This window comes from Microcaecilia unicolor, chromosome 1 (assembly GCF_901765095.1).
Source record: "Microcaecilia unicolor chromosome 1, aMicUni1.1, whole genome shotgun sequence".
Classification (NCBI taxonomy): domain Eukaryota; kingdom Metazoa; phylum Chordata; class Amphibia; order Gymnophiona; family Siphonopidae; genus Microcaecilia; species Microcaecilia unicolor.
Genome location: NC_044031.1, coordinates 234,144,113 through 234,171,694, shown reverse-complemented (window position 1 = coordinate 234,171,694; position 27,582 = coordinate 234,144,113). Strand labels below are relative to the sequence as shown.

The following is a 27,582-nucleotide window of genomic DNA, read 5'->3' as shown; positions in this document are numbered from 1 at the left end:
GGTCTGTTCTGGGGCCGATTCTATTTAATATATTTGTGAGAGATATTGCTGAAGGGTTGGAAGGAAAGGTTTGCCTTTTTGCGGATGGCATGAAGATAGCCAATAGAGTGGATACCCTGGAGGGAGTAGAAACAATGAGACGGGATCTTCAAACGTTAAAAGAATAGTCGAGGGTTTGGCAGTTAAAATTTAATATACAATTATACTAAACTGAAGAGTCTAGCTTATAAACCACCTGTGCTGTGGTAGATATATAACTTATCACAGAAACACAAATTTCATATCAAATGTGTCAGGTAAACATCTGGTGATATATAAATAATACTAAACAGAGGAAGAAGGATATTATTTCAGACTCCTAATGTTAATATCATACGTATGTTTATTTTGACAGAGAAAAATAAATCATACAGCTATTTTTCACATCCAACCATAAAGCCTTCTACCAATAAAATAACTATAGCCTTCTAAATAAGACCAAAGAATGATCAATATACTTCAGAATATCATATCCATTGATCATAGTTGCACTCTTTTCGTCCCCGGCAAAAGGGAACCACCCTCATATGAATTCAAATCAGTTCATACTGTTGTATTCAGTAGACCAGTACATATATGTGTTGATAACATAAACTTTCTCCAGCCAATTGGGGGATTGGCTGAGGAGGAATAATCAGGAGGCAGAGGACCAGCTGGGGACCATAAAGGGAGAGGAGCCCATGGAGTGGGAGGTGGACAAAGAGGTCTGAGAGGAGATCCAAGCCCAAGATGACTGGGGAAGTGAGCCCATGGAGATTGCTGCTCTAGCTCAGGTACAAGGGAAAAAGTTGAAAGACTTCATAACAAACCTTCTTCAAGGCTGGGGAAAGCTTGGAGGAAAAGTTAAGCAGCTGTTCCACTCAAGGGGCAGAGAGGTACTGTGCTGTAAAGCAGTGAATGATTTCAGCTGTGGCCAGAAGTCAGATCTGGCTGGAGAGTGACTTGAACTGTGTCCAGAAATCCTGCCATGCTGGGGAAGCAGTGAGTGATTAAAACTGTGTCCAGAAGTCCTGCCATGCTGGGGAAGCAGTGAGTGATTGATTTAAACTGTGTCCAGAAGTCATGCCATGCTAGGAAGCAGTGAGTAACTTTTCAAGATGATTGAGGGGGTACTGAATGAATGCATACTTGCGCAAGAAGTCCTGGCATGCTGCTCAGAGCCAGAAACAAGTTAGGGAGCAACAGCAGTCCTTTTATTTGGCTGATGAGGTTCAGTATCCCTTCCACCAAAGGTAAAGGAGTTCAGAGATGTCAAGGGTAGCCTATCTCAAAGCAGGAGATTTACCAGCACTATTCTGGAGATTGAAGGCCAATGAGTGAGGTTTTTCTTGTGGGCTCCAGCCATGTCTAAAACCAGTTCTGACAGACGCACATTCAGAAACTGACACATATTACATCTAAAACTTAATTATTATCTTCTCATTTCCATCTTCTAAAATTCCAGACAGCAGCTGTACAGATCAGCAGGACCCAAAGCCGTCCAAAACAAGTAAAGTCAGAAACACAGTTTACACCTAATTATTCAACCACCCTTAGGATTCACCTTTAGGTTTAAAAAGCAAAACCATGTACATTTAAGGACTGGATAAACAAAACAAAGTTTAAAGTAAATGCCCTTATTATGTAATTACTAGTGAAAAAGGCCCGTTTCTGACAGAAATGAAACGGGCGCTAGCAAGGTTTTCCTCGGAGTGTGTATGTTTGAGAGAGAGTGTGTGTGAGATTGACTGTGTGAGAGAGAGTGAATGTGCGAGTGTGTGTGTGTGACAGAGAGAGAGTGAGACTGGGTGCGAGTGTGTCTGTGTGAGAGAGAGAGAGAGAGAGAGAGAGAGAGTGTGTGTGTGAGAATAAGAGTGTGTGCCAGGGGCCCCTCCCTGCTCCGTCCCAGTTCCAGGGTCCCCCCTCCATCCCTCTCTCCGAGTTCCAGGGTCCCTTCCAGTTTCAGGGTCCCCCCCCTCCCAGTTCCAGGGTCACCTTCCCTCCCTCCCTCCCAGTTCCATAGCCCCCCTCCCTCCCCCCCAGTTCCATAGTCCCCCTACCAGTTCAAGGGTTGCTCCCCCTCCCTCCCTCCCAGTTCCACGGTCCTGTCCCCTACCTTCCTCCCTCCTTCCGAGGTGCTTGGTGGGGGGGGGGGGGGGTTGCTATTTGCTGTCAACCTAAGGAGACACTGCTTCTGGCGTCCAGCAGCTAAGTCCTGTCGTGACCCACAGGCAGCTGGAGGTCCCTCATACTGTTTCAGTGACACACATTGACAGTCAACGGCGGGGCTGAAGCAGCCACGGGCACCCTGGATAAACTTTGTATTGTTGACAAATGATGTGAAAATACAGAGTTTAAAATTGCTGTTTTTACCAGGTAGAATAATTTTTAAAGCTGTTTGAGATATTTAATTTAGATTTCATGATATTCATATGTACAGATGGGTAGCTTTCAAATAAAAAGGTGTGCAGTAAGAAACCAAAACCAAAAACCTTTTGTCCTTTACCTGTTAAGGCGCAGTTTATCCAGTAGAAACAGCTTTAGACGTGTTTCAGATGTAAGAAGAAAAAAAAACGACAATGTGGATCAGCAGCTCCTAGGTGTGCTTGGTTTTGTGTATGGGAATGACGGCTGTGTTGGGGAGTGGAAACGAGATTAACCAGTGGGCTTCCTTGCTTACAGTTTAGTTGATTGGGTCACTTCCACTCGTGTGTAGTAATCGTCCTGCTGCATGACCAGAGTCGGAGAGGAGAGGGGTGCGGCGGAACGGTGAGGGGGGACTGTAGGCGGGGGGATGGGGTGCAGCGGCAATTTTGTTTGGTTTTGAGTGTATGGGAATGACGGCTGCGTTGGGGAGTGGAAACGGAGATTAACCAATGTGCTTCCTTGATTCGTTGAGTGTCTGTGCTCCGCCCTAACGTCATCACGTTTGACGTGAGGGCGGGGCAGACACTCATGGGATCTACAACTACAAATTTAGAACGTTGAAATGTTGGAGGCTTCATTAGAACCATAGGCGGTCGGTGGCCCAACTGTTTGGGGAGGCTGAAGGGGGTGGGGTCAGGGGTGGAGCTTAAATCCATAATTGTCTGATAACACACAGAAAAAATAAATAAGTAAAAGTCACAATTAATACCTTTTATTAAATTTAGATATTAGCTATGCATCATATGTCAAAGAATAAAGTGGTTGCTCAAAGCATATACTAACTACAATCGCTCAACTGCAAAACACTATGCACAACTTTGTGCAAAAACACACTCAGAACCTTACTATACCATAAATATTACACTGGGCAGAACCTAATACACCAATATACCACCCATACGGAAAATGCAGACTGTCAACAATATGAAACAAGGGATCATAATATCACAATTCTCATGTAGAGCCACAAAACCTCCTAATTCATGTTCAATGTGGGATAAAATGCCATACATAAGTAAATAAATATAAACTTTTAATGTTGAGCACCTGATTCTCAAAGTGAACATATTCCAAACACTATAATGAAAATAAAATGATTTTTTTCTACCTTTGTTGTCTGGTGACTTTGTTTTTCTGATCATGCTGACCCAGTATCCGATTCTGCTACTATCTGTCCTCTTAACTCTGTTTCCAGGGCTTCCTTTCCATTTATTTCTTTTACTTTCCACCTTTCTTCTTCATTTCTGGTCCTCAGCTTCTGCCTATTTTCTTCATCCATGTGCAGTTTTTCTCCTCTCTTTCTTTTCCCTCATCTCATCTCCTTCCTCGCTTTTCCTATCCCTCCATCCATGTCCAGCATTCCTTCTCTCTCCCCTCCTATCCCCTGCCCTCCATTCACCCATGTCCAGCGACCCTTCTCTCCCCTGCCCTCCATCCACCCATGTCCAGCAGTGACCCTCCTCTCCCCTGCCCTGCATGCACCCATGTCCAGTGACCCTCCTCTCCCCTTCCCTCCATCCACCCATGTCCAGCAGTGACCCTTCTCTCCCCCTGCCCTTCATGCACCCATGCCCAGCATCCCTCCTCTCCCCTGCCCTCCATCCACCCATGTCCAGTGACCCTCCTTCTCCTGCCCTCCATCCACCCATGTCCAGCAGTGACCCTTCTCTCTCCCTGCCCTGCATGCACCCATGCCCAGCGAACCTCCTCTCCCCTGCCCTGCATGAATTCTCCTCCCTCCCTCCCTCCGGATCCTGACTCTTCAAATTCTTCGGGGTGGGCGCCGGGCGGGCAGGCAGTTTTGCCTGCCCGCTGCGAGCGCTGACTCTCCCCCGCTGACGCTGCCGGCGTTCACGCTTCAAAATGGCCGCCGAGACTTACAGCAGTCTCACGAGGCCGCTGGAAGTCTCGGCGGCCATTTTTAAAGCGCGAACGCCGGCAGCGCCAGCGGGGGAATCAGCACTGGCAGCGGGGCGGGCAGGCAGGCAAGACTGCCCCGAAGAATTAGCACACCACCGTCGCTGCGGCTGGGGAGGCTTAGCCTCCCCAAGCCTCCAATACCGGGCACATATGATTAGAACGTTGGGGTTGTGAATTATGTCTGGATGGGGCGTGGCTGAGGGCGGGTCTATGAGTGAGAGTGAGTGGTGCTGACAGCCTAGCCTACCAACAGTACAGGGCTTCAGTGTTTCCCTGCCAGAGTGAGCTTCAGAACGTTGGAGGTGAGAATTATTTATATAGATTGGTAGCAGTACTGAAACAGTGATAGAATATTCACATAGCAAGCAGCCTGAGCCAACAGATTTATTTTTCCATGGAACATATTTATTTATTTATTTATGTATTTATGACATACCCCACATTTTCCTGTACAATTTAAAATTAAAGTAAAATAATTAACTTTGTATGGACTTGGTGGCTAACAGTGTGCTAAACTGGACAATGTCAGCACATGACTTGACAGAACTGCATGAGAGAAGCCCTTCACTCATTATTCAATACCTGTCTTTGAAATAGTAGTAATAAAAAAGGCAAGTGCATTTTTATAATATAGCACTGCAATCCACAAAACAAGGAGCAAGTTCCCACATGCTATCTTTTCCTTTAATGTAGGCACAGGAAAAGATGTTAAGGCCTCCCAGGTTTCAACCTAATGTTTTGTTTTGTTTTGTTTTTAAATACTAAGTTGGATTGTTAAGTACCTGATTCTCATAACGTTATGTCTGTTAACATCTCTGCATGAATACAGGGAGTCCCTATAACCAGCTTCTTCCAATGACACACATTTAAAAATTTAGGACAAATTAGTACTCTAACCGATGAAACCAGTACTTCCTCTGTGTACATCCCTATGCTGCACAAGCCCAAGCCAGCATGTTTAATGTGTGAGATCAAATAAAAATGCTACCAACAATAAACATGGATAGAGCAACTCACTCGCATCTCCGCTCCTTGCCTCTTCTTGTTCTGCCATATTTCATTTTTTTAAAGCAGTGCTAGTGGCACACTTCAGCCAGAGCAGGCTACGTCAATCAATCCCAGGGGCCTTCTTTCAGCCTGTCCTGCCCCCGAGGGCTGAAGGAAGGCCCCTGGGAATGGCTGAAGCATCCTGTTCCTGCGAACATGCCAGCACTGCTTAAAAAAAAAAAATTAATCATGACAAAAGAAGAGGCAAGTACTGGTGCAGGGGGAGGAAAAAGAGCAAGCGCAGAGGCGAGTCAGGTGCATTTTTTTTCGTGGGGGGGGGGGAGCAGTGGGAAGAGAAGATGCACAAAGCCACAGGGGAAGGAAGAGGACAACGATGCCGAGAAAGGGCTCGAACCCAAATTTTGGGAGCCAGTTGTTAAAGTAGCTACTTTAACAACTGTTTCCCAAAATTCTTTAAAAATTAACAAATGTCTCGCGGGAGCCGGTTCGAGCCGCCTCCAGCAACACACTGCTTGGGTCCCAAAATATTGGGGGTGCTTGAGCACCCACAGAGCCGGCGCCTGTGAGCCCATGGAATTTACTCTTTAACTATTAAATTACTTAGCAAATTCCTTTGAACACTTTCTTAATGCTGCCTCCACTCTGTCTACATTCCTTCAGAAACATAAAAGAAGCTAAATTATTTTATTTTGTTTTTTCCATTTGTGAACCTTTTTTTACATGCAAAACTTTGTAAATTTATATCTTGGACACATTTCCCTTAAATCTCACCCTTTCATGCAATCCATCCTTGGAATCTCTAGTATGTATCAGAGGCAGTAGAGTGAACATGACTTGCCCTGCTTCCCTGGTTTTCAGTCCACTGTTCAGAGCTGCCAAATTACCCAGCTCCAGTAGGAAGACTTTTTGGCCAGTTCTATTTTTGAACTTATATCCCAATTCAGTGGAGGAGTGGCCTAGTGGTTAGGGTGGTAGACTTTGGTCCTGGGGAACTGAGGAATTGAGTTCGATTCCCGGCACAGGCAGCTCCTTGTGACTCTGGGCAAGTCACTTAACCCTCCATGGCCTGCCGCATTGAGCCTGCCACGAGTGGGAAAGCACGGGGTACAAATGTAACAATAAATAAAAATAAAATATTTTGTAGTCCCTGATATCACCACTGAAATCAGCACTTTGGGTCCTATTTTGTACCAGAATAGGATTGCAGAAACCCAGGACTGGCCCAAAAATTTCCTCCTGGAATTGGTTAATTTGGCAGCTCTCCAGCTCTAACCATTAAGCGTGAGCTTGCATAGTCCCCGTTCTCATTCACAAACCATAATGTCATCATCCCCACAGCTAGGCTCTGTACTTTTTGGTGCTACTTTTGGAGAGGTGAAATGATGATGGGAGTTGGGGTTACTGATGGGGGGGGGGGGGGGAGGGCCACAAATATATTTGCCTAGGGAGCCAAACCAAGAAACAGAGTTTGTGAGACAATGGGGCTCATTTTCAAAGTATTTAGACTTACAAAGTTCCATAGGTTACTATAGAACTTTGTAAGTCTAAGTGCTTTGAAAATACGCCTCTCTGTCCCTTCTCACCCCTCCCTCCAAGTTTGTCAATGGTCTCCTGTCACCTCTTCCTGTTGCTGCTGTTTCTACTTATTTAGGCTCATATAGCCCAGTGCCCCACCATTTCTACCTCCTATGAGATATAATGGGATAATATTTTTCATTTTTGTGAAGAATGGGAACAGTGCTAGTCATCAATCTGTGTATAACTCTGAAGGATAGATTTTGGAAAGGTGATAGTGATACAGAACTTAAGTTTCTTCAAATCAATACAGAAGTAGTGTATACTTAAGCTTCTTCAAATCAATACAGAAGTCAAAAGGAGAAGTTGCAAATGTTATAGGTGACAGAAACAGACCAAAATGTGACATTGTTCAGTTCAAACAGTGACTACATTAACCTTAGTTAAGGGAATGCAATTCACAAATGTTTAGCACACCTACTAAATCCCCTGCTAGAAACGTCACCGCACGCCAGTGATTGTGGATATCCTGAAAACCTGACTGGCTGGGTATGCCCCAAGGACTGGGCCAAGAAGCACTACACTAAGGTATAGCCTTCTCAATCAACTTCAAGAACCCACTGATCTGATATCAATTGGATCTACTTCTGATAAAAATGTTGGATCAAAGATTCTACCCACTATAGGCTCCCAACTTTAGGGCATTGCTTCTCAACCCAGTCTCGAGTCACACTTAGCCAGTCGGATTTTCAGGATATCCACAATGAATATGCAAGAGAGAGATTTGCATACTAAAGAAGCAGTGCATGCAAATCTATCGTATACATATTTATTGTGGATATCCTGAAAATCTGACTGGCTAGGTGTGCCCCGATGACAGGGTTGAGAAGCACTGCCCTAAAGTTGGCCCATCTTCTGTCCGAAATGTTTGAGTCTTATTGCAGTTCTTAAGTCAAGGTGGTGGCAATAAGAACCACCTTGGATGGAATGATAAGTAATTTCAGTTCCCAGTGAAAGAGTGGAACAGGAAGGTATTCCATTTACTTCATAGTGCCCAAGAAGAAGGGATCATTTTGTCCAATTCTGGATCTCAGAGGGATAAATCAAGCCTTACTTGCATGGAAACCTCGTGGTTGATAATAGAAGCAGTTTGGCAAGGCAAAAGTTTTACTTCTCTACATGTTACTTATATTCCCATCAGAAAAGAACATTGTTTTCTGAGATGTTTGGTCCTCAGACAGCATTATTGATTTTAAGCCCTGTTTGTTGTCCCTACTGCACCAAGGATCTTTTTCAAAGTGATGGTAGTAGTTGCAGCAGCTTTGCACAGGGAAGATGATATCTAATTATGATTTTTGAACAATTGTACAGAGTTTGAATAGGGTTGGACTGCTGTAACTCCTTGTATTTGGGGCATGTTATCTGCCAGAATACAAGCATTGCAGTTTATACAAAATACGACTTCGCAGTTACTGACTAGCTTGCAGAGATCAGATCACATGACTCCAACTTTTAAAAATCTCATTGGTTACCTATTAAATGCTGTGTGTTGTTTAAAGTGCTCATGTTGATTTATCAAAGGGTTTATGCTTTAATTCCAAAGTATTTTTCAGATGCTTTAATCTTATATTAGCCAAGGCGATCTCTATGTTCAGAAAGTACTAAGCAATTATGTGTCTTGATTTGTAAGTTGGTGGATACGCGTAAGAAATCTTTATCGGTTGCAGGGGCGATTCTTTGGAAACAATTACCCTGTTATTTGAGATTATGTTCTGATAGATCAAATTTTAAGAAATTTTTTTGTGAAATATTTTGGGGATGACTAATTTCAAATTCAGTGTGAACTTTGAGTTTAGCAGTGAAATGTTAGATTTTTAAAATTTAATGGTTTTACATTTTTGTATTATGCAAGTTTTTGAAATATGTATATTTACATTGTAACTTGCTTTGGAATACAGCAGGATAGATAAATAAAATAGATATCCTGGGATACCCTTACTTGGACTGGCTTATTTGCACAGAGTTTTTGCGGAGAGTGAGGAGGCAGCAAGGTGAATGGTTCAGCTACTGCAAGAGCTCATTTGAGTAGTCAGGTTTGTAAAGAAAAGGTAGCCCTACTGAATTCCTGGAATATCTGGAGGCACGGTTTGATACCATATGGAGGAAGTTCTGCTAAGATTTAGCTTCAAATCATAGTTTTGTGCACCAATTCCAGACTGACAGTGTAGGACCTCCAGCTGTTGGGTTCCATGGCAGCAACCCTGGATTTTTGTCATGGACTCAGGCTCTCTAGAGCCTTACTTTCCTGCTGATCACTGCAGTCTTATGATCTTAACTCAGATTCTATCTCTCTTGTCAGCAAAACACAATCTCACTTGGGAGCTCTGCACCAGCAACTTGAAGTGTTCATGGGGAGTTTTGGTACTCTGATTTGTTTAAAAAAAAAAAAAAACCCAAAACTTTGTTTCTAGGCAACATAGAAAGTTATATACAGTGATGTCATAATTCATTAGATCTTAGTCTCCACCTACTGGCAGGAGAGCATATCCAAGCATCTGGACTGCTCTGGAGGAACTCAAGGAAAGAAAATTAATAGGTAAGACCTAATTTTTACCCCTTTTTTTCCCTTAGATTTTATCCATACATGTGAAAACCTCTGCCACGAAGGAGAATGTGGACCCTGCTCTCGCACATCAGATATTTCCTGCAGATGTGGCTCCAAGACAAAGGTATGTTTGCAAGCCCTAATGCATAGAATTTGACTGCCAACATTTTTAACTGAGCAGATATAACATCACCCCTTCACTAAGATTTTAGCTCAACTTCGTGGATGAGGGTGACTGCTACTTCTTTTACTTCCAGAATTGCCTGTCGTTTGTTCACTATATGCATATATATAAAGTATATATATATATATATATTTTACCATCATCCAGTGCAGTGGCGTACCAAGGTGGGGGCGGTCCGCCCCGGGTGCACACTGCTGGGGGCGGGGGCCCCGCGCGCCTACGCGCACCTGCGCGCACCTGTTGGCTGAGTCCCTTCGTTCCCTCCCTGCTGCTCCCTCTGCCCCGGAACAGGTTACTTCCTGTTCCGGGGCAGAGGGAGCAGCAGGGAGGGAACAAATGGACTCAGCCAACAGGCGCGCGGCACCCCCCCCCCCAAGCAGGTAAAAATGCACCTGGGGGGAGGGTGTAATTTCACTGGTGGGCAATCCGCCCCGGGTGTCAGGCAGCCTAGGAACGCCACTAATCCAGTGGTAATTTTATAACTTTTAGTAATCAGGATTGAGTCATCGAAGGGTCTCCCTTTCATTCCAGCTGCAATGTGGAAAAGAAAGCAGGTTTTAAAAGTTTTCCAGTCAGTAACCTGGTAGAAAATCACCACTGCTTCAGCAAATTTTCAAAACAGTATTAGCTCAGAGAATGACTCTGCTTACATTTATACCTACTGTCTTGCATGCACAAGTTTTTTTTTTTTTTTTTTTTTTTCTTTCTGAATTTGTATGTATGGTTTAATTTTCAAAAGTGTTAACATACATTCAAATTCCTCCCTGGGAATGAATGCCTCATGTTAGTCGGGGCTGGTGCAAGGATATTGGATTCCCTAGGCAAACCTTCAGCCACCTGTCCTCCATCCCATAAAATGTTGTATATTAATATGAATACAAAATTCTGAATTTTTCTGCAGACTAATTTAGGCAGATACCATGTTGAATGCTGTTTGACCAAATCTCTAACCCCATTTTTTTTTGTATGAGTAACTTTGTTCAAACAACAATTTTATGCTGACACCAAAGCAAAGGAGGGATATTTGTAAAACCTAAGATTTATGCATACAAAACCCAGTTTTACCTAAATACATCAGTTTCAGTACGCTTCATATCAGCATAAAATACCACATCCTACAACCAAAGCAATACATAAACACCACCAAATAGTCAAAGCATAAAACTTAATTCAGAAAAACTTTACAGAAGAGCCAGACAGAAACTCTAGTACATTATTTGTTCCACTGGTGGAGGTACAGTGGGGGAAATAAGTATTTGATCCCTTGCTGATTTTGTAAGTTTGCCCACTGACAAAGACATGAGCAGCCCATAATTGAAGGGTAGGTTATTGGTAACAGTGAGAGATAGCACATCACAAATTAAATCCGGAAAATCACATTGTGGAAAGTATATGAATTTATTTGCATTCTGCAGAGGGAAATAAGTATTTAATCCCTCTGGCAAACAAGACCTAATACTTGGTGGCAAAACCCTTGTTGGCAAGCACAGCGGTCAGACGTCTTCTGTAGTTGATGATGAGGTTTGCACACATGTCAGGAGGAATTTTGGTCCACTCCTCTTTGCAGATCATCTCTAAATCATTAAGAGTTCTGGGCTGTCGCTTGGCAACTCGCAGCTTCAGCTCCCTCCATAAGTTTTCAATGGGATTAAGGTCTGGTGACTGGCTAGGCCACTCCATGACCCTAATGTGCTTCTTCCTGAGCCACTCCTTTGTTGCCTTGGCTGTATGTTTTGGGTCATTGTCGTGCTGGAAGACCCAGCCACGACCCATTTTTAAGGCCCTGGCGGAGGGAAGGAGGTTGTCACTCAGAATTGTACGGTACATGGCCCCATCCATTCTCCCATTGATGCGGTGAAGTAGTCCTGTGCCCTTAGCAGAGAAACACCCCCAAAACATAACATTTCCACCTCCATGCTTGACAGTGGGGACGGTGTTCTTTGGGTCATAGGCAGCATTTCTCTTCCTCCAAACACGGCGAGTTGAGTTCATGCCAAAGAGCTCAATTTTTGTCTCATCTGACCACAGCACCTTCTCCCAATCACTCTCGGCATCATCCAGGTGTTCACTGGCAAACTTCAGACGGGCCGTCACATGTGCCTTCCGGAGCAGGGGGACCTTGCGGGCACTGCAGGATTGCAATCCGTTATGTCGTAATGTGTTACCAATGGTTTTCGTGGTGACAGTGGTCCCAGCTGCCTTGAGATCATTGACAAGTTCCCCCCTTGTAGTTGTAGGCTGATTTCTAACCTTCCTCATGATCAAGGATACCCCACGAGGTGAGATTTTGCGTGGAGCCCCAGATCTTTGTCGATTGACAGTCATTTTGTACTTCTTCCATTTTCTTACTATGGCACCAACAGTTGTCTCCTTCTCGCCCAGCGTCTTACTGATGGTTTTGTAGCCCATTCCAGCCTTGTGCAGGTGTATGATCTTGTCCCTGACATCCTTAGACAGCTCCTTGCTCTTGGCCATTTTGTAGAGGTTAGAGTCTGACTGATTCACTGAATCTGTGGACAGGTGTCTTTCATACAGGTGACCATTGCCGACAGCTGTCTGTCATGCAGGTAACGAGTTGATTTGGAGCATCTACCTGGTCTGTAGGGGCCAGATCTCTTACTGGTTGGTGGGGGATCAAATACTTATTTCCCTCTGCAGAATGCAAATAAATTCATATACTTTCCACAATGTGATTTTCCGGATTTAATTTGTGATGTGCTATCTCTCACTGTTACCAATAACCTACCCTTCAATTATGGGCTGCTCATGTCTTTGTCAGTGGGCAAACTTACAAAATCAGCAAGGGATCAAATACTTATTTCCCCCACTGTAGCACTGTCACAGATATTGTATACTGTATTCAGTTCTGCCCAGCATTTCCTTCTTTCTGCTGTCCTCAGCTCTCCAACCTTCCATTTCACTCCCAGTAGCCCCCTCCTCCTACCTGCTCATCCCAGCAACTTCCCTCTTGCCTAGTATCCCTACCCACCAGCCCAGCAGCATCTTACTTCTTCCTCCCAGCTGTCTCCTACCTACTGGTAATGCAGGAGTCTTCGCCTACTCTCCTGGGATACAGACTACTTCTCAATATGACTTAACGTTTATAGTTTATTATGCATTTCCTGTACCAACTTTTTTTTTCAAGACCAGCCAAGGCAGTGTACAATCCAAAGCTGAGAAAAGGAATGCAGGAAAGCAACAAGCAACCACGAAACGTGTAAATTGGAAATAAAAACAAAATCTCTTAAACAAGAGTCCAATCATCTAAACGTCTAGTGGCTCACTGAATGCCAAGTCAAAGTAATGAGTTTTCAGTGAGGACCTAAAAGCCTTATATGTCAATTCAGACTGAAGAGATAGAGGCAGACTATTACAGAGATGTTGCACAAGAAAGAAAAATTCATAATTGTGGATTTAATGCACATAATTGATTTCTATTTAGCACGCTTGAGTCTTCCATGGTGCCCTGCTGTCTGGTGCATCTGTGTCCCATAGTATCTAGACAGAAGTATTTGGGGCAGATTAGGAAAGGAGGAGGCCAATCCAAGCCAAAGCAACATTTACACACCATTTCTGACCCAAAGTTACCAATATTGCCAGGGCCAGAACAAGCTTTTGGAGTGAAGGACATGCCATCAATTCTATGATCACAATCTTCATTATCTATATAAATTGTAAGATAAAGATAATTCTCCAAGGACAAGCAGGCTTCTGTCTTCTCACAAGTGGGTGACGCCAATCCGCGTCACCTGGTCCGGCATTTTACCAAAGCTAAAAAGAGCGCCTTCTCTTTTTTTCACGTGAGGAGAAGGTGCTATTTATTTGTCCTCTCCTCACTCATCTGGTTTGAGTACTATTTTGTGCCTTCCAGCTGTGTTTTCATCGTTATCTTTCTGTCTCCTCTTATAGGGCCCTTTTTAACCCTTCCTTTAATTTTTTAAAAATTGTTTTGCCCAGTTTTTCTCTCTTTTTTTGTCATCATCGGGCTGTTTTTAGGCCCTGATTTTGGCCGGGTCTCTTCCTTTGTTTTTCTCCATGCTTTGCCCCATTTTCAGGCACCATCGAGTCATTTGATTTAGCTGGCACAGTTTTCCCTTCCATGTCCACGAAAATTCCCAATGGCTTCAAGTTCTGTATCTGGTGCAATTGAACGATCTCGGGAAAAGACACCCATTCTTGGTGTCTGCAGTGTCTTGGGCCCGACCATAGCTCTGCTCATTGTGTTCTCTGTCTTCTCATGAAGAAGAGGATCCTGCGTTCCCGAGAGTCTCAATTAGAGAAGATTTTTTTGAGCCAAGTCCGTTTCCTCAACGTCTGCATCGGCATTGAGGTCAGAGGCATCGGCAATAGCATCTACCATCGCACCAGCATTGGGAGTGTCTAAGCATGGCTGCTTCTAGACCCTTGGAGCAGTGAAGCCTCGAGTGGGTCTCCACCTGTCTCGAGGCCTCCTGCTGTGCAGGCCCCCTGGGACCATCCATTGTCGGACCCGACCCCGAGGCTATGTGAGAATTTGACGTCGTCCTCATCAGCACCAAGGAACCTTGGTGACATGCTTTGGGCAAAGGCCAAGAAGCATTGTGTTATGATTGGGGTCTGAACCCCTCTCAAACTTACCTCTTTCCTGGGGGTCAGCTTCTTAGCTGGCTTCTGTTTCTTTTCTCTGTCCTTTCTGAGCTGGCTCTGTCTCTCTGTGCTGGCAGCTTCCAGCAGCATGGGGTTAATTGTTTTACTTTACTACAGCTGTGTGTTGCCTGAGTTGCTCTACCTCTCTTTGGGTGTACTGGCTTCAAGTGTTACACGGTTTTGCATTGGTGTGGGTTGGGCCTCTCTGGGTCAGTGTGCTTTTGCCTAGGTCTAGGGAGTGTGACATCATCAGGGAGGGCCTTGATAAGGAAGTGGTCTTGTTTCCTTCAGGGCCTTTGCAACAGTGGTGTTTGCTGTAGGTAGGGTGGTGCAGTGTGCACTTCTGACGTTGTGTCTAGTTTCCCTGCTTGCTTTTGCTAAGGTCCAGGTTAGTGTTAGTGCAGTGTGCACTGGTGACTGTGTGTTTAGCTTTCCTGCTTTTCCCTTATGGTTCCCCTGCTTTTCCCTCTTGGTTTTGGAAGCATTGCTATGTGTAGGGCTTTGGAAGCTCTGTTGCTGATAGAAGTACTTCAGGGTTTGGTGTTGTTAGGAACACTGCAGAGTTTGCTGTTAGAAGTACTTCTGGTGTTTGTGCTATTGGGAGCATTGCAGTCTTTGCTGTTGGTGTTTGGTGCTTTAGAAGCACTTTTGGCTTATGTGTTAGCTTCACTGCTTTTTCCTTGTGGCTCCCCTGTCTTCCCTTTTAGTGCTAGGAGCTCTTCTGGTTGCTTGCCAGAGTAGTGCTTAGGAAGCACCTTGTTAGTTGTATCTAGCTTGCTAGAGCAGTGCTTAGGGAGCTGGTTAGTTCTGTGTTTAGCTTATTAGTGTAAAGCTCTGCTTGTAGCTTGGTGCTTAGTAGCACCTGTGTTAGCTTTGTGTTTAGTTCCCTGCTCTGTTAGTTTAGGGCTTAGGAAGTCCCTTTCTTGAGCAGGGATTAGGAGCTCCTGTTTAGTATAGGGCTTAGGAAGTCCTTTTTGTCAGTTTACTGTTAGGAACACTCCTGCTAGTTTAGGGCTTGGGAGCACGTAGATTAGTTTAGGGTTAGGAGCACTTCTGTTTCCAGTCCTGGTCCCTATGTCATCCGGTATCCAGTAAGTCCTGTCGGCTACTCGAACCCAGGAGCTCAACTCTTGGGGGGCTTAGTAGCTAAGTACAGGTGAAGCTGTTGGACCAGTCCAGTGTGCTCCAGTCCCGTGTTCCGGTCCTGTGTCCTCCAGTCCGGGGGACCAGTCCAGGGTGTTCCAGTCTGGTGTGCTCCAGTCCATGTGTTCCGGTTCGCTGGGCAGTGCCTGCAGTCCCTGCCGGTGTGCTTACCCAGTGTTGGTTGGTGGGTTTTGCCTACTGCTGTCGCTCCTCGTCAGCAGCCCAAGGGCTCACGTTTGCTCCAGAGCCCGGCCCCGCGGGCTCTGAACCTGAGAACCTGACACATTGTCATCAGTCACCCTCAATGCATAGTGCTGGGAGCTCCAGGGCGTTGAAGGATTCAGCACCCGAGAAGCGTCAGCGCAGGGAGGATCGCGCCCCCTTCATACAAGAGGTGCCGCTGCACCTGTCTCCAAGAAGCCGAAATCCCGCTACTGCATCTCCAGCGGTTCTGTAGCCTGCACCTCAACTGGCACCCCAGCTTTTCCCAGTGTCAGCCTTCGATGAGCGCAGTCGAGCCTTGTTCCCAGCGCTGCTGGATGGCCTTACGCAATGGTGTGCATCAGTGTCGGGTGTGCTTGGGCTTACCCTACCTCCCGTTGTGGCCCCTCCTGGCCCTCAGCCTGCAGTGCAGACACCGACGCTGCTTTTGGCCCTGGCATTGACTGCCACCCAAACCAACACTTCCTCGATGTCAGGGGAGGAAACTTCGCCAGAGTCGAGGTGGGAGTCGACTTCTCAACGCCGCTCTCAAGGATATGTTTTTTCGGCATTGAGGCAGGTTCGATCTTGACCATCCCATAGGGAGATACTGTCCAACAACGAGGAGGAGCGCTCATGTGGTTTAGAGGAGGATCCAAGATATGTTTCCTCAGATGAGTCTTATGGGATTCTCTCTGAACCCTCCCCTTTACCTGAAAGGAGAAGTTATCCCCCGGAGAGCCTTTCATTTTCATCTTTTTTAAAGAAAATGGCTAATACGATTCCATTTCCTTTAGAAAATGGAGGATGAGCCCAGGGCCAAGATGCTCAAGGTCCTGGACTATACATCATCTCCTAAGGAGGCTGTGACTGCATCTCTCCACAAGGTACTCAAGGAAGTCCTCGTCAGGAGCTGGGAGCCCCCTCTGTCAGTCCCTGTCATGCCCAATAAGATTGACACCCAGTATCAGGTCCACAGTGTGCCTGGTTTTGATGGTCCTCCGTTGCTTCACAATTCCATGGTGGTGGAGTCTGCTCTCAAAAGAGCCAAGAGTACTAGGGAGTATGCCTCGGTGTCCCCAGGCAGAGAAGCTAGAACCCTGGATTCTTTTGGGAGGAAGATGTACCAGGCATCAATGCTCATCTCCCTTGTACAATCCTACCAGCTCTTCTCAAGCATGTGAAACTTGATGTGACAGCTGTCGGACTTGGTGGACTCGCTACATCCGGAGCACACCGAGCCTTTTCACCAGTCGGTCAAGCAACAGAGAAAGCATGTCAAGTTCTTGGCCAAGGGCACATGACATTCTTGGCCAAGGGCACATCCAGGATCTCTGCTCAAAGTATTGCAATGCGCAGACTCTCATGGCTGCGTGTTTGACCTGAAACACACTGTTCAGCAGCGGTTGACGGATATCCCTTGTCGGGGGATAATCATCAACGTGTAGAAGGTAAGCCCATCTCTGGACAGCCTTTAGTCGTTCGCTTCATGAGAGGTTTGCTTTTGTCAAAGCCCCCTGTCAAACCTCCACCAGTGTCATGGGATCTCAGTGTCGTTCTCACCTAGCTGATGAAAGCTCCTTTTGAGCCACTGAATTCCTGCCATCTGAAGTACTTGACCTGGAAGGTCATTTTCTTGGTGGCTGTTACTTCAGCTCGTAGGGTCAGTGAGCTTCAGGCCCTAGTAGTGTATGCATCTTATACTAAGTTTCATCACAACAGGGTAGTCCTCTGCACGCACCCTAAGTTCCTGCCGAAGGTAGTGTAGGAGTTCCATCTGAACCAGTCGATTGTCTTGCCAACATTCTTTCCCCAACCTCATGCCCATCCTGGCAAAAACAGCTTGCACACCTTGGATTGCAAGAGAGCATTGGCCTATTGCATGGAGCGGACAAGGCCCCACAGACAGACAGTTCCTTTTTATCCCAACAGCATGGGGGGGGGGGGGGGGGGGGGGGGGTCGCCGCCTTCGGGAAACGTACCATATCAATTTGGCTAGCAGATTGCATTTCCTTCACTTATGCCCATGCTGGGCTGGCCTTGAAGAGTCATTTCACGGCTCATAATGTCAGAGCCATGTCCATGACGGTAGCCCACTTGATGTCAGTCTCCATTGAATAAATTTGCGACAGTCAGTTCAGGCAGAATCTGTTTGGGGTCTAGAATCCAACTCCACACTCCTAGGCCTGTTTTGTTCTGTTCCAGGCTGCACTCTCACTCAGATTGTATATAGATAGTTTCAGGTTAATCTGTATAATTGCGAGACCCAATTCACCAATATTTGTTTTTCGGTGAGCCTGGATGCTAGGGATTCCCCACTCTGAGGATAGCAGGCTTCATATTCTCATAATTCCTCCCACCTGCCCTTGGAGTTGTCTCCTTTGCTGTTTTTATTTTATTTTTGCTACGTTATTAAACCGAGGAGACTGCGTTCGCATGACAGGCGGGAAGACACTCGTGCACTCGAGGCTCTCTTTTTAGCTTTGGCAAATACTGGACTGGGCGACGCAGATCGGTGTCACCCACTTGTGAGAATATGAAGTCTGCTGTCCTCGGAGAATACCTGCTATAGGTAAGTATCTTTGCTTTCTCTGAGGACATGTAGGCCATGTTATTTTCACATGTGGGTGATGTCATTCACATTGCCTAGCTTGGAACGCTTTTACAGTGTACTACAGCTTTAAGAGCACGCAGCAGCGTCCCCACTGCACATGTGCAAGTGCCTTTCCACCTGCTGCGAGAGCATGGGACCATCAGTCTCTCTTAATCCGCCTTGGGAAAAGAACATGCTCCTCACAGCGTCTGATGTGTTGCTGCTTTTTTAGCTATTTTGTGCCTTCTGATATTTTTTTGCCCAATTTTGGCTTTTTTGGGGACATTTTCCTTCCCTCCCCTTAAAGTTTACTTTTTACTTATTAAGTTTCTTGGTTGTTTTGCGTTCACAAGGCCCATTTAGGCCTCAGTTTCGGTATGGAATTTCCCCTCCCTTTATTCATGGTGATTTGCTCCTTTTTTTTCTATCACCATTGAGTCATTTGATTTGGCCATGGCTGTTTCTTCTTCCGTGTCATCGAAAGTTCCCAGTGGCTTCAAGCGCTGTGCTCAGTGCAGTTGGGCCATATCTGGAACTGACATCCATTCCTTGTATCTCCAGTGTTTGGGGCCAGATCATAATCCTACCAGTTGCCTTCTTTGCCGGTGTATGCAGAAAAGAACATGGTTGTCTAGAGATGCTCAGAGAAAATATTGTTGCCAGGTCTGAATCGTTGACGTTGGCATCGATGTCGATTCTTCAGTCCCTATGGCTGCTAGATCCATGTCTGACACTGGGAGTGGACTTTCATCGAGCAAGTCTCTACTTACCTAGATGCCATTCACTTTGCAGGGCCCCTGGGACCGGTCAGCATCGGACCTCACACCAAGGAGGCCTGAGAATTTGACATCATCCTTTTTGGCTTTTGGTGAAGGCTGGCAAGCACAAACGTTGACAACGCATGGTGCCATGATCACCACGGCACTGAGGGATCCAGTCTCCGAGAAGCGTCAGCACCAGGAGGAGCACTCTCCTTCCGTCAAGAAGGTGCTGAAACGGGGGTTTCCATGCAGCCGGTACTATAATCACCGGGGCACTGAGGGATCCAGTCCCCGAGAAGTGTTGGCACCGGGAGGAACGTTCCTCTTCCATCAAGAAGGTGCCGAAACGGGTTTCTATGCAGCCGGTACCAGGTACCTGAGTCGACACCAGCGGTTCAGCTTCCTGTCTGTGAACTGACGCCTCAGCCTTTCTTGGTGTCGGCCCTTGATAAGCGCATCTGGGCCATGATCCAGCAGCAATTGGTGGGCATACTACAGCAGAGTGCATTGGCATCAGGGTGCTTGCACCAGCCATCCCTCTTCACCAATGCCACTTCCACATGTAGTACCAGTGTCCACAGCCGCCCATTTACCCCCTCGATGCCAATGACGGAAGCTTTGCCGGAGTCGAGAGTGGAGACCACGTCTTAACGCTGCTCCAGGCAAGGACCAAATTCCTCACACTTGAAACAGGCTTGAACTCAGCCCTTCCATGAGGAGTTCTTTGCCAACACCAATACGGAGCGCTCATGGGTGTCTAATAAGGTCACTAGTCACTTCTTGGAGGAAGAGCCCTATGGTATCCCATCTGATCCCTCCCCACCAGAGGAGAGACAGAAGTCTCCATGTGAGAGCATCTCCTTCCCAGCTTTTGTCAGGGAAATGGCAGCTGCTATTCAAATTCATTTGGTGATGGAGGAGGAGCCCAGGACAGAGATGTTCGAGATCCTGGACTACTACTTTCCTCCCAGAGAGATTGTGATTGTCCCACTTCACAAGGTCTTGCGTGATATTCAGGTGAAGAAATGGGAGTCCCCTCTGTTGGTTCCTGCTCTGCCCAAGAAAATTAATACCATGTATTGGATCCTGAGTTCCCCTGGGTTTGATAGGCCACAGTTGCCTCATTATTCCCTGGTGGTAGAATCCATGCTCGGATGAGCCAGAAGTTCCAGAGGCTTTGCTCCAGTGCCCCCAGGCAGGGAAGTTTGAACTCGGGACCTCTTTGGGTGGAATATGTATTAGGCCTCAGTGCTCATCTCCCGTATACAGTAATACCAGCTCTACACAAGCCTCTACTTGTGGAATCTGGTGCGCATTATGACTGATGTGGCAGATTCTCTCCTACCGGAGCAGGCCGTATTGCTTCACCAGCTGGCCAAACAGCAGAAGGCGTCTCGTAAATTCCTGGCCAGGGGTGCTTACAATACTTTTGATGTGGCAGCCAGGATTTCTTCTCAAAGTATAGCAATGCGCAGACTCTCATGGTTATGTGTCTCTGACTTGGACCTGGCGGTTCAGCATAGGTTAGCGTATGCCACATGCCAGGTGGATATCCTTTTTGAAGAGAAGGTGGAGGAGGTCATGGACCTCATAAAGAAGCACACTGATACCATTGATGCTCTCTCTCGCTGGACGCCTTCTGCTCCCTCATCAAGGAAGTTTTCAGGCAAGTGGAAGAGAGGTCCCTATTACTCTGAGGTGTAGGTACACTCCTTCTTGCCCTCCTCAGCAGACTTAGTCCCAGTATGCTCGTTCTTGTCAACAGCGTGCGCCTAAGACTCAGCCAGCTCCCCAGTCAAAATAGGGGACGGGTTTTTGACTGGCTCCAGCAGAACATAGCCAACATTGACCGTGTCGGAAGACCTACTGGTGGGGTGGGAGGCTGAGTATTTTTTTTTTCCTAGACAGGTAGCCCCTTGTAACCTTCGACCAATGAGTTCTCCAGATAGTCTCTCGGTTATGCCCTGCATTGGCATCAAATACCACCAAATTGCCCTCCGAGAGCCTGTTATGTGAGCTCTCATCACAGAGAAGTACTTCCAGAGGAACTCTCCACCCCTCTAAAGGCCCATGCAATCGAGCCTGTTCCACTAGGGGAAGGGATTCTATTCCAGGGGCTTCCTTGTCCTAAAGAAGACAGGGGGGCTGCACCTCATCCTAGACCTAAGGGCCCTGACCAAATTCCTGGTCAAAGAAAAGTTCAGGATGGTTTCCCTGGGTTCCCTTCTCCCAATGATTCAGGCTCAAGATTGGCTATGCTCTCTGGACTTAAAGGATGCCTCCACTCACATCCCGATACTTCCAGGTCACAGGAGTATTTCATGTTTATTTACCTTCCTAAATATTTATGCACCTAATCAAGACCAAAAATGTTTTGAATCATCATCTGAATTGCTGATTAGGCATATGGAAGAAACTCTGTTAATTGGAGATGAATTTAATCTCACTTTAAATCCTGATATTGATAATTCAGCTATCTCTTTGTCTTATGCTAAAGCAGATAAAGACTTTACAGTGCTTTCTAGTTCACTGGGGGTTATTATATCTATGAAGAAAGTATTGTAGAGCAGAGAGAGATTATACTTTTTATTCTGCCAAATATGACACCTATTCTAGAACAGAGCTGTGGCTGGGAGGAAAGGAGGTTGAAAAAAGCACCCAGGAGATCACTACCCATACTAGAACTTAGACCATGCACCTGTTTCCTTAACTTTATCTGGGGATACAGGAGAGATGGGGCAGAAATATTGGCACTTAAATGAGACATTGTCTGACACAGTCAATGTTTCTCAACCAAAGTAGAAATTATTAGATTTTCTGTCTTATATTGATGTCCAAGAGGTAGCTTCATGCATGCTGTGGGAAATGGGGCGGAAATATTGGCTCTTAAATGAGACATTATCTGACCTGGTCAATGTTTCTCAACCAGACCAGAAATTATTAGATTTTCTGTTTTATAATGATGTCCAAGAGGTAGCTTCATTGATACTATGGGAAACTCTAAAAACAGTAATGAGGGGGCATGTGGTAGGCTCTTCAGAGCCTCAGGAGATAAAGCTGGACCGAGCGCAGAGAAGTGCAAGCCTGCGAAAGGATTCGGCCCCACACAACATTGTCTATTTTCATGACTTTTCTATAAAAGAGGATATTCTGAGAAAGGTATGGGCCCGGTTAGATTTGATTTAGGAGAACTGTAAGATGTCCATTTATCAAGATTTGGCATGTAACAACCTTACAAAAACGGAGGGAGTTGTTTCCAGTGACACAATGTCAGCAAACTACACATTATTGCTCCATTTGGACTTTATGATTACAGTTGCTGGAAAATAGGAAAGGGTGAAAACTTGCTCAGAGGCCTGGAAAACGCTGGCAGATCTGGGTTGCTCAGGCTTACTGGCCCCTGTGGAGTCCCCTGGGACTGCTTCATCCAAATCATGTGTGAATAGTAACAAATAGCAGAGGGTCTCTGGAAAATGGTCCAAAGTGTTGGAGAGCTACAGAAAACACTTCCACTAGGTATACAAGAAGTGGGTATTACAGTTTTGTTAAAGCCTGGGAAAGATCCTGTAAGGGAGGCAGGCACAGTAGCATACACAGAACCTTTTTTTTCCAGTCCATTAAATAAAACAATTAACTAGTAGAACTGCTCTCCAAAGACTGGCTTTCTGCAGTACTGCTGCTGGAGGAAGCTATACAACTCAGGGCCAGATGCACTAAACTTAACGAGCCATTAATGAGCAAATAGTAAACCCTGGCATGCACTAAAGACTTTTTTCCAAGACGGTAGCAGCTAACGAAAACGGAATGCAGATGGGCAAATTGTGTAGAAACCCTATTGTAATGAGATGCACTAACCTTTTTCGATTGCCTTAACGCTGGAAATTCTAACGAGAGGTCTGTACTCGTTGGGGCTGCGCGGGATGAAAAACTTCTATAATGTTTTAAAAAAAAAAACCGGGGGGGGGGGGGGGGGAGTGCTCGTCAGGGACGTGCTTTATGGACCTGCTTCACTTTAAAAAAACAAAACTTTAAAAACACTTTAAAAGCAAAACAAAAAAAAAAAACTTTAAAAACAACAAAAAAAGACGAGCGCGTTTATCTCAGCTCTAACCCCCCCCCCCCCCCCTGAGGTCGCCGCTGCCGCTCCCCCTGCATCGAAATGAAGCTTCGTCACTGGCATCCTCTGCACCCCTTGTGGCCCTGCCGCTCCCCCCTCCATCCACCCCCTCCGTCTGCCACCGGGCCCTCACAGCGCCTCTCACCTCCGTGTGAAGGCACTGCACCAGGCAACAGCTGATCGCTTCGGACTTCCCTCCTTTAATCCCTGGCCCGCCCTCGTCTGATGTAAGTAACCTACGTAGGTAGCTTATGTCAGACGAGGGTGGACCAAGGAGGAAAGAAGGGAAGTCCGAAGCGAAGCAATCAGCTGTTGCCTGGTGCAGCACCTTCACACAGGTGAGAGGCGCTGTAAGGGCCCGGTGGCAGACGGAGGGGGGAGGGGGGAGCGACGGCGACGACCTCAGGGGGGCAGGGCCACTGGGGTGCAGAGGATGGCGGGATGGCCGGTGCTGAAGCTGTCATTTCGATGCAGGGGGGAGGGGCAGCAACCTCGGGGGGGGGGGGGGGGGTGCTGAGCTGAGCTGAGCTAAACGCGCTTGTCTTTTTTTGTTGATTTTAAAGTGTTTTTAAAGTTTTGTTTTTAAAGTTCTTGGCATGCACAGAGCAGTCGGCATAACGCTTGGCTGCTCTGCGCATGCTCCACCGGCCGACTGTTTACCCATGGAATAGAGAATGCAGGTGAGCTACAACCAGCAGCTCATTTGCATTCCTATTCCTTGATGCATGCCCTTCCCTTACCGATTCCCTAAAGGAATCAGTAAGGGAAGGGCTCTAAAGATTTTTCAGAGCATCTGGGCCTCAGTAAGTTATCTAGTCTTATTCATATGCAAATCGTTTATAGAGGTGTCAACACTTTCAGATTGGTAGTATTCAGCTTAAAGTTTATTTTGAAGCATGTTAGCTGCTCAGTAAAACTAAAGAATAAAACACATGGTCTGATATTTGTTGTAGCAAATTATGTAAAGTAACAGTAATCTATCATGCCTGTGTTTTATAAATGTAAACAGTGTTCTTTTTTTAGCATATATATTTGAGATGTGTTTTTCCACCTTTGTCTAAATTAATAAGAAAGAGAAAATGTCCAAATGTACTGCAAATAGTGGTGAAAAGAAGTCAGAAAAAAATGGCAGTATCTCCTGCTTTAGCTATAATTACAGTTTAAGTTACTATAGTATTTTGTAACCTGCCTTGTTTGAGACCAGAGAAGTTCACAATATAAAATGAACAAAGTTAAACCCTTCCTTGCATACACCATACATCCTGGTTTCAAAAACATTCAAGTTAAAAACCTTGTAAGACCTGCCTTTTAGATGAAATCGCACCACTTCCTTTTTAACTCTAATACCAGCTAAGGGTACAGAAGTTATTCCTCTAAAGAGCTCAACAGTTGTGATTACCTGCTGCAATTTGTTAAGGTGCTAACATTTATTAACAGCCTAGTGTCATAATGTGATAGAAGTTTTTGTACATATTAACAATTCCTGAAAAGACTCCCCCCCCCCCCCCCCCATACTGACCTTTTTTCATTACATTTATTTAATGAATTATTTAAATAGCATTCCTCACTTGAGTGAACAGGCCTGATGGGTTGTAAGTATAGTAAACTGATAAATATACTAGTTTCAGTTAATAAAATATATAGGCCAAGTCTGTGAGTTGGTGGAAGGTTATACAGTTCAATGATAAATTCTCACAAATAATACTGAAGTCTCTAAAAGATTTTTCTTGAAAACACTCATCAATTTATATTAACTTATCTGAGTATAACGCTGCACAAATAATGTTCTTGCTGCCGTTGTTGTAAACTGTTGTGCTTTGTAGAGACTGTGCATATTCTTTCACTGTGTAGGAATTTTTAAAAGTCCAGTAGTAGGAATCTTTAAAAGTCCAGTAGTTAAGTATATTGTTGCTCTAGAGCCCAGTATAATAATTATTTTATAGCACTGTACTTTTTTACTTCTACTTGAGTTTTTGGGGTTTTTTTTATACATAAGACTTTCTACTTCACTACTTTTGAAACCAGCACTTTTACTTAAGTACTTTTAAAAAGTAACAAACCTATCTCTGCAGAAAAGTAGCTCTCTTGAATACAATTTAATGAAGATTCTAAAAAGATGGTTACATCCAGGCTGTCAGGGGAGACATTTCAGCCACCACCTCAAGTCCCTGTTCATCTTTTTTTCTTATTAAATGGAAGGTAAAATATCTTCTTAAAGGGAGGGATGGCTTCCTCCATTATGCCCAGGAATTATTTAAGGAACTTCTTCAAGAGTTCTCTTGGTGACAATAATGGGGCACATGGAATGGCTTCCTCCATTATGCGCAGTGATTATTTAAGGAACTTCTTCAAGAGTTCTCTTGGTGACAATAATGGGGCACATGGAAATTAAATGCTCTTAAATTCCGTACACTTGTCTTATTTTCCAGCATTCCAAGTCTATTACTCTGTGCCAACGATTCTGTCAGTATTACCTTCTCTGAGATTTCTCTCATTTTGAGCTCCCTCAGCTGTCACAGTACCTTCCAGGACATTGACCCGGCCTTCCACTCTTCCAAGAGATGCTTCAGCATTACTCTGCTTGTCACTTCTTGTTCCAAAGCCACAAATACTGATCATATGGACTCTAAGGTGATAATGGCAGGCTTCACAACTTTCTGCATTGATCTAGCAGGAGTAGAATGCTACACAATCTCAACTTCTCCCCCTGCTTCAGCCAAAAAGCCAACTGCACACTCTGAGTCCTGCATGCTTTTCTCCAGGCTGCAACTGTTTCCAGGTTCAGGTAGAGGGGTCTCCAATGAGCAAAGATTGCTGAAAGCAAAAGCCAACCACCTGAGCTTCTGGGTCCAAGCACCACTTCTAGGCCTCCTGAAGACAAAATAAGCACTATTCTTAGTTGAGATAGAGGCTGCCTATCTTCAGGGCTCAAAGTTGCCTCAAGCCGGGTAGATGCTCATTCGTTTGACCTGTCAGCAAGTACCACTCCTGAACTCTATGTAGCCGTAGAAGCTGTCATCATTTTAGGTATAGTCTGCTGGATTTTGGGTGGGAAGAGCTCCAGAATTAAGTTTGGAGCCACTTTTCCTCTTAACCGTGGTAAAAGTATAGGAAAGAAATCACAGGTAGCAGGAGCTTGATGCAACAGGTCCAACTCCATTGGGGCTATCTTGAGCCCCCCCCCCCCCAAAATATCTTTTTAAATATCAATTCTTTTAACGTTCAAATTTTCAACAAAAGCACATTGTTCAAAAATAATTTATCTTAAACTTGTGCAGAAATTTTCAATTCTCTTAAGCAGAACTACTGCAAAAAAACAAAGAAATCCCAGTAACACAGACATGAATTCATGTTTCGCCGACTTGGCTGTATCAAGGGAAATATCCCATTCACTTCAACTTTCAGCTTTTTATATTAGGGATCACATATCTTTCTATCTTCATTAAAAATGCCTTATATTGATTGGTTGTGGATATTTTCCATATTTACTGATCTTGTTGAACCCATTCTAAGTGTGTGGTTATTGCCATTTTCTTAGTTGTAAGGATAATGATATAAACCACTCTGGTTGTACCACAGAAAAGTGGTACATTTCTTATATGCAGTACTTTCTCTGTCCCTACTGTGATCACAATCTAAGGGCCCTGTTTACTAAGGTGCGCGCTAGTGTTTTTAGTGCATTCTAAAAATTAGCTCATGCTAAAAATGTTAGCATGGCTTAGTGAACAAGGCCTTTAGTTTTTGTACCTGGGGCAATGGAAGGTTAGTTGACTGACCTGTACCCTGCCCCCTGCTTAAAACCCACCCCTGAACTTGCCAAGACTTGGGTCATATAAACATGTGTTCTCACTGAGCAGACTTGTATGTGTGTAACTCTGGGCAAATTGTATAAAATCTTTTAATGTGTAAAATGCCTTTGCACATAAGAAATCCTTTATAAAATTATCCCCAAATTGATCCTGAAGCTGCAACTGAAGGAGAGCTACTGGATATAAAGAAGTTCATTTCCTTCCTTTCTGCCCGAGCCCTTTGTTTTCTCCTTGCATTTTCCTCATGTTGGACATATGGGGCTAGATTCAGTAACTGGTGCTCAAAAATTAGCACTCAATGGTACTCTATAATGGGCACTCAAAGATGAGTGCCCATTATAGAATAGTGTTGTGTACCAATCTGGGTGCCAGGTCTTAAGTCTGCTGAAACCAGGTGTAATTCCTGGTGCCCATTGGGTGTACATCCTTCGATATTCTATAACACTGTGTGTATATTTTAGGAAAGTCCCTGACCTGACCGTGTACCTCCCATGGCCACGCCCTGTTTTGGGTTACACGCTATGGGATTTGGGCACACATTGTTATAGAATAGCATTCAGCAAGATGTGTGCGCAGATTCAGATTGGTGCCAATGAGTGCCCAATTATTGGCACTGATTGGCTCATTAGCCAATTTAGTTGACAGTGCTAACAAA

The 27,582-nt window shown here is 45.2% G+C and overlaps 1 protein-coding gene across 3 annotated transcripts in view; it reads left to right on the top strand.

The window, feature by feature from the left end:
* Positions 1-27,582, top strand: part of NFX1 (nuclear transcription factor, X-box binding 1) — a 258,504-nt gene that overhangs the window by 115,622 nt on the left and 115,300 nt on the right. For all 3 annotated transcript variants that reach the window (XM_030204815.1, XM_030204808.1, XM_030204823.1), the window contains exon 10: positions 9,520-9,617. In XM_030204815.1, the coding sequence (XP_030060675.1) occupies positions 9,520-9,617 (98 nt within the window). The remainder of the gene's footprint in view (positions 1-9,519; positions 9,618-27,582) is intronic.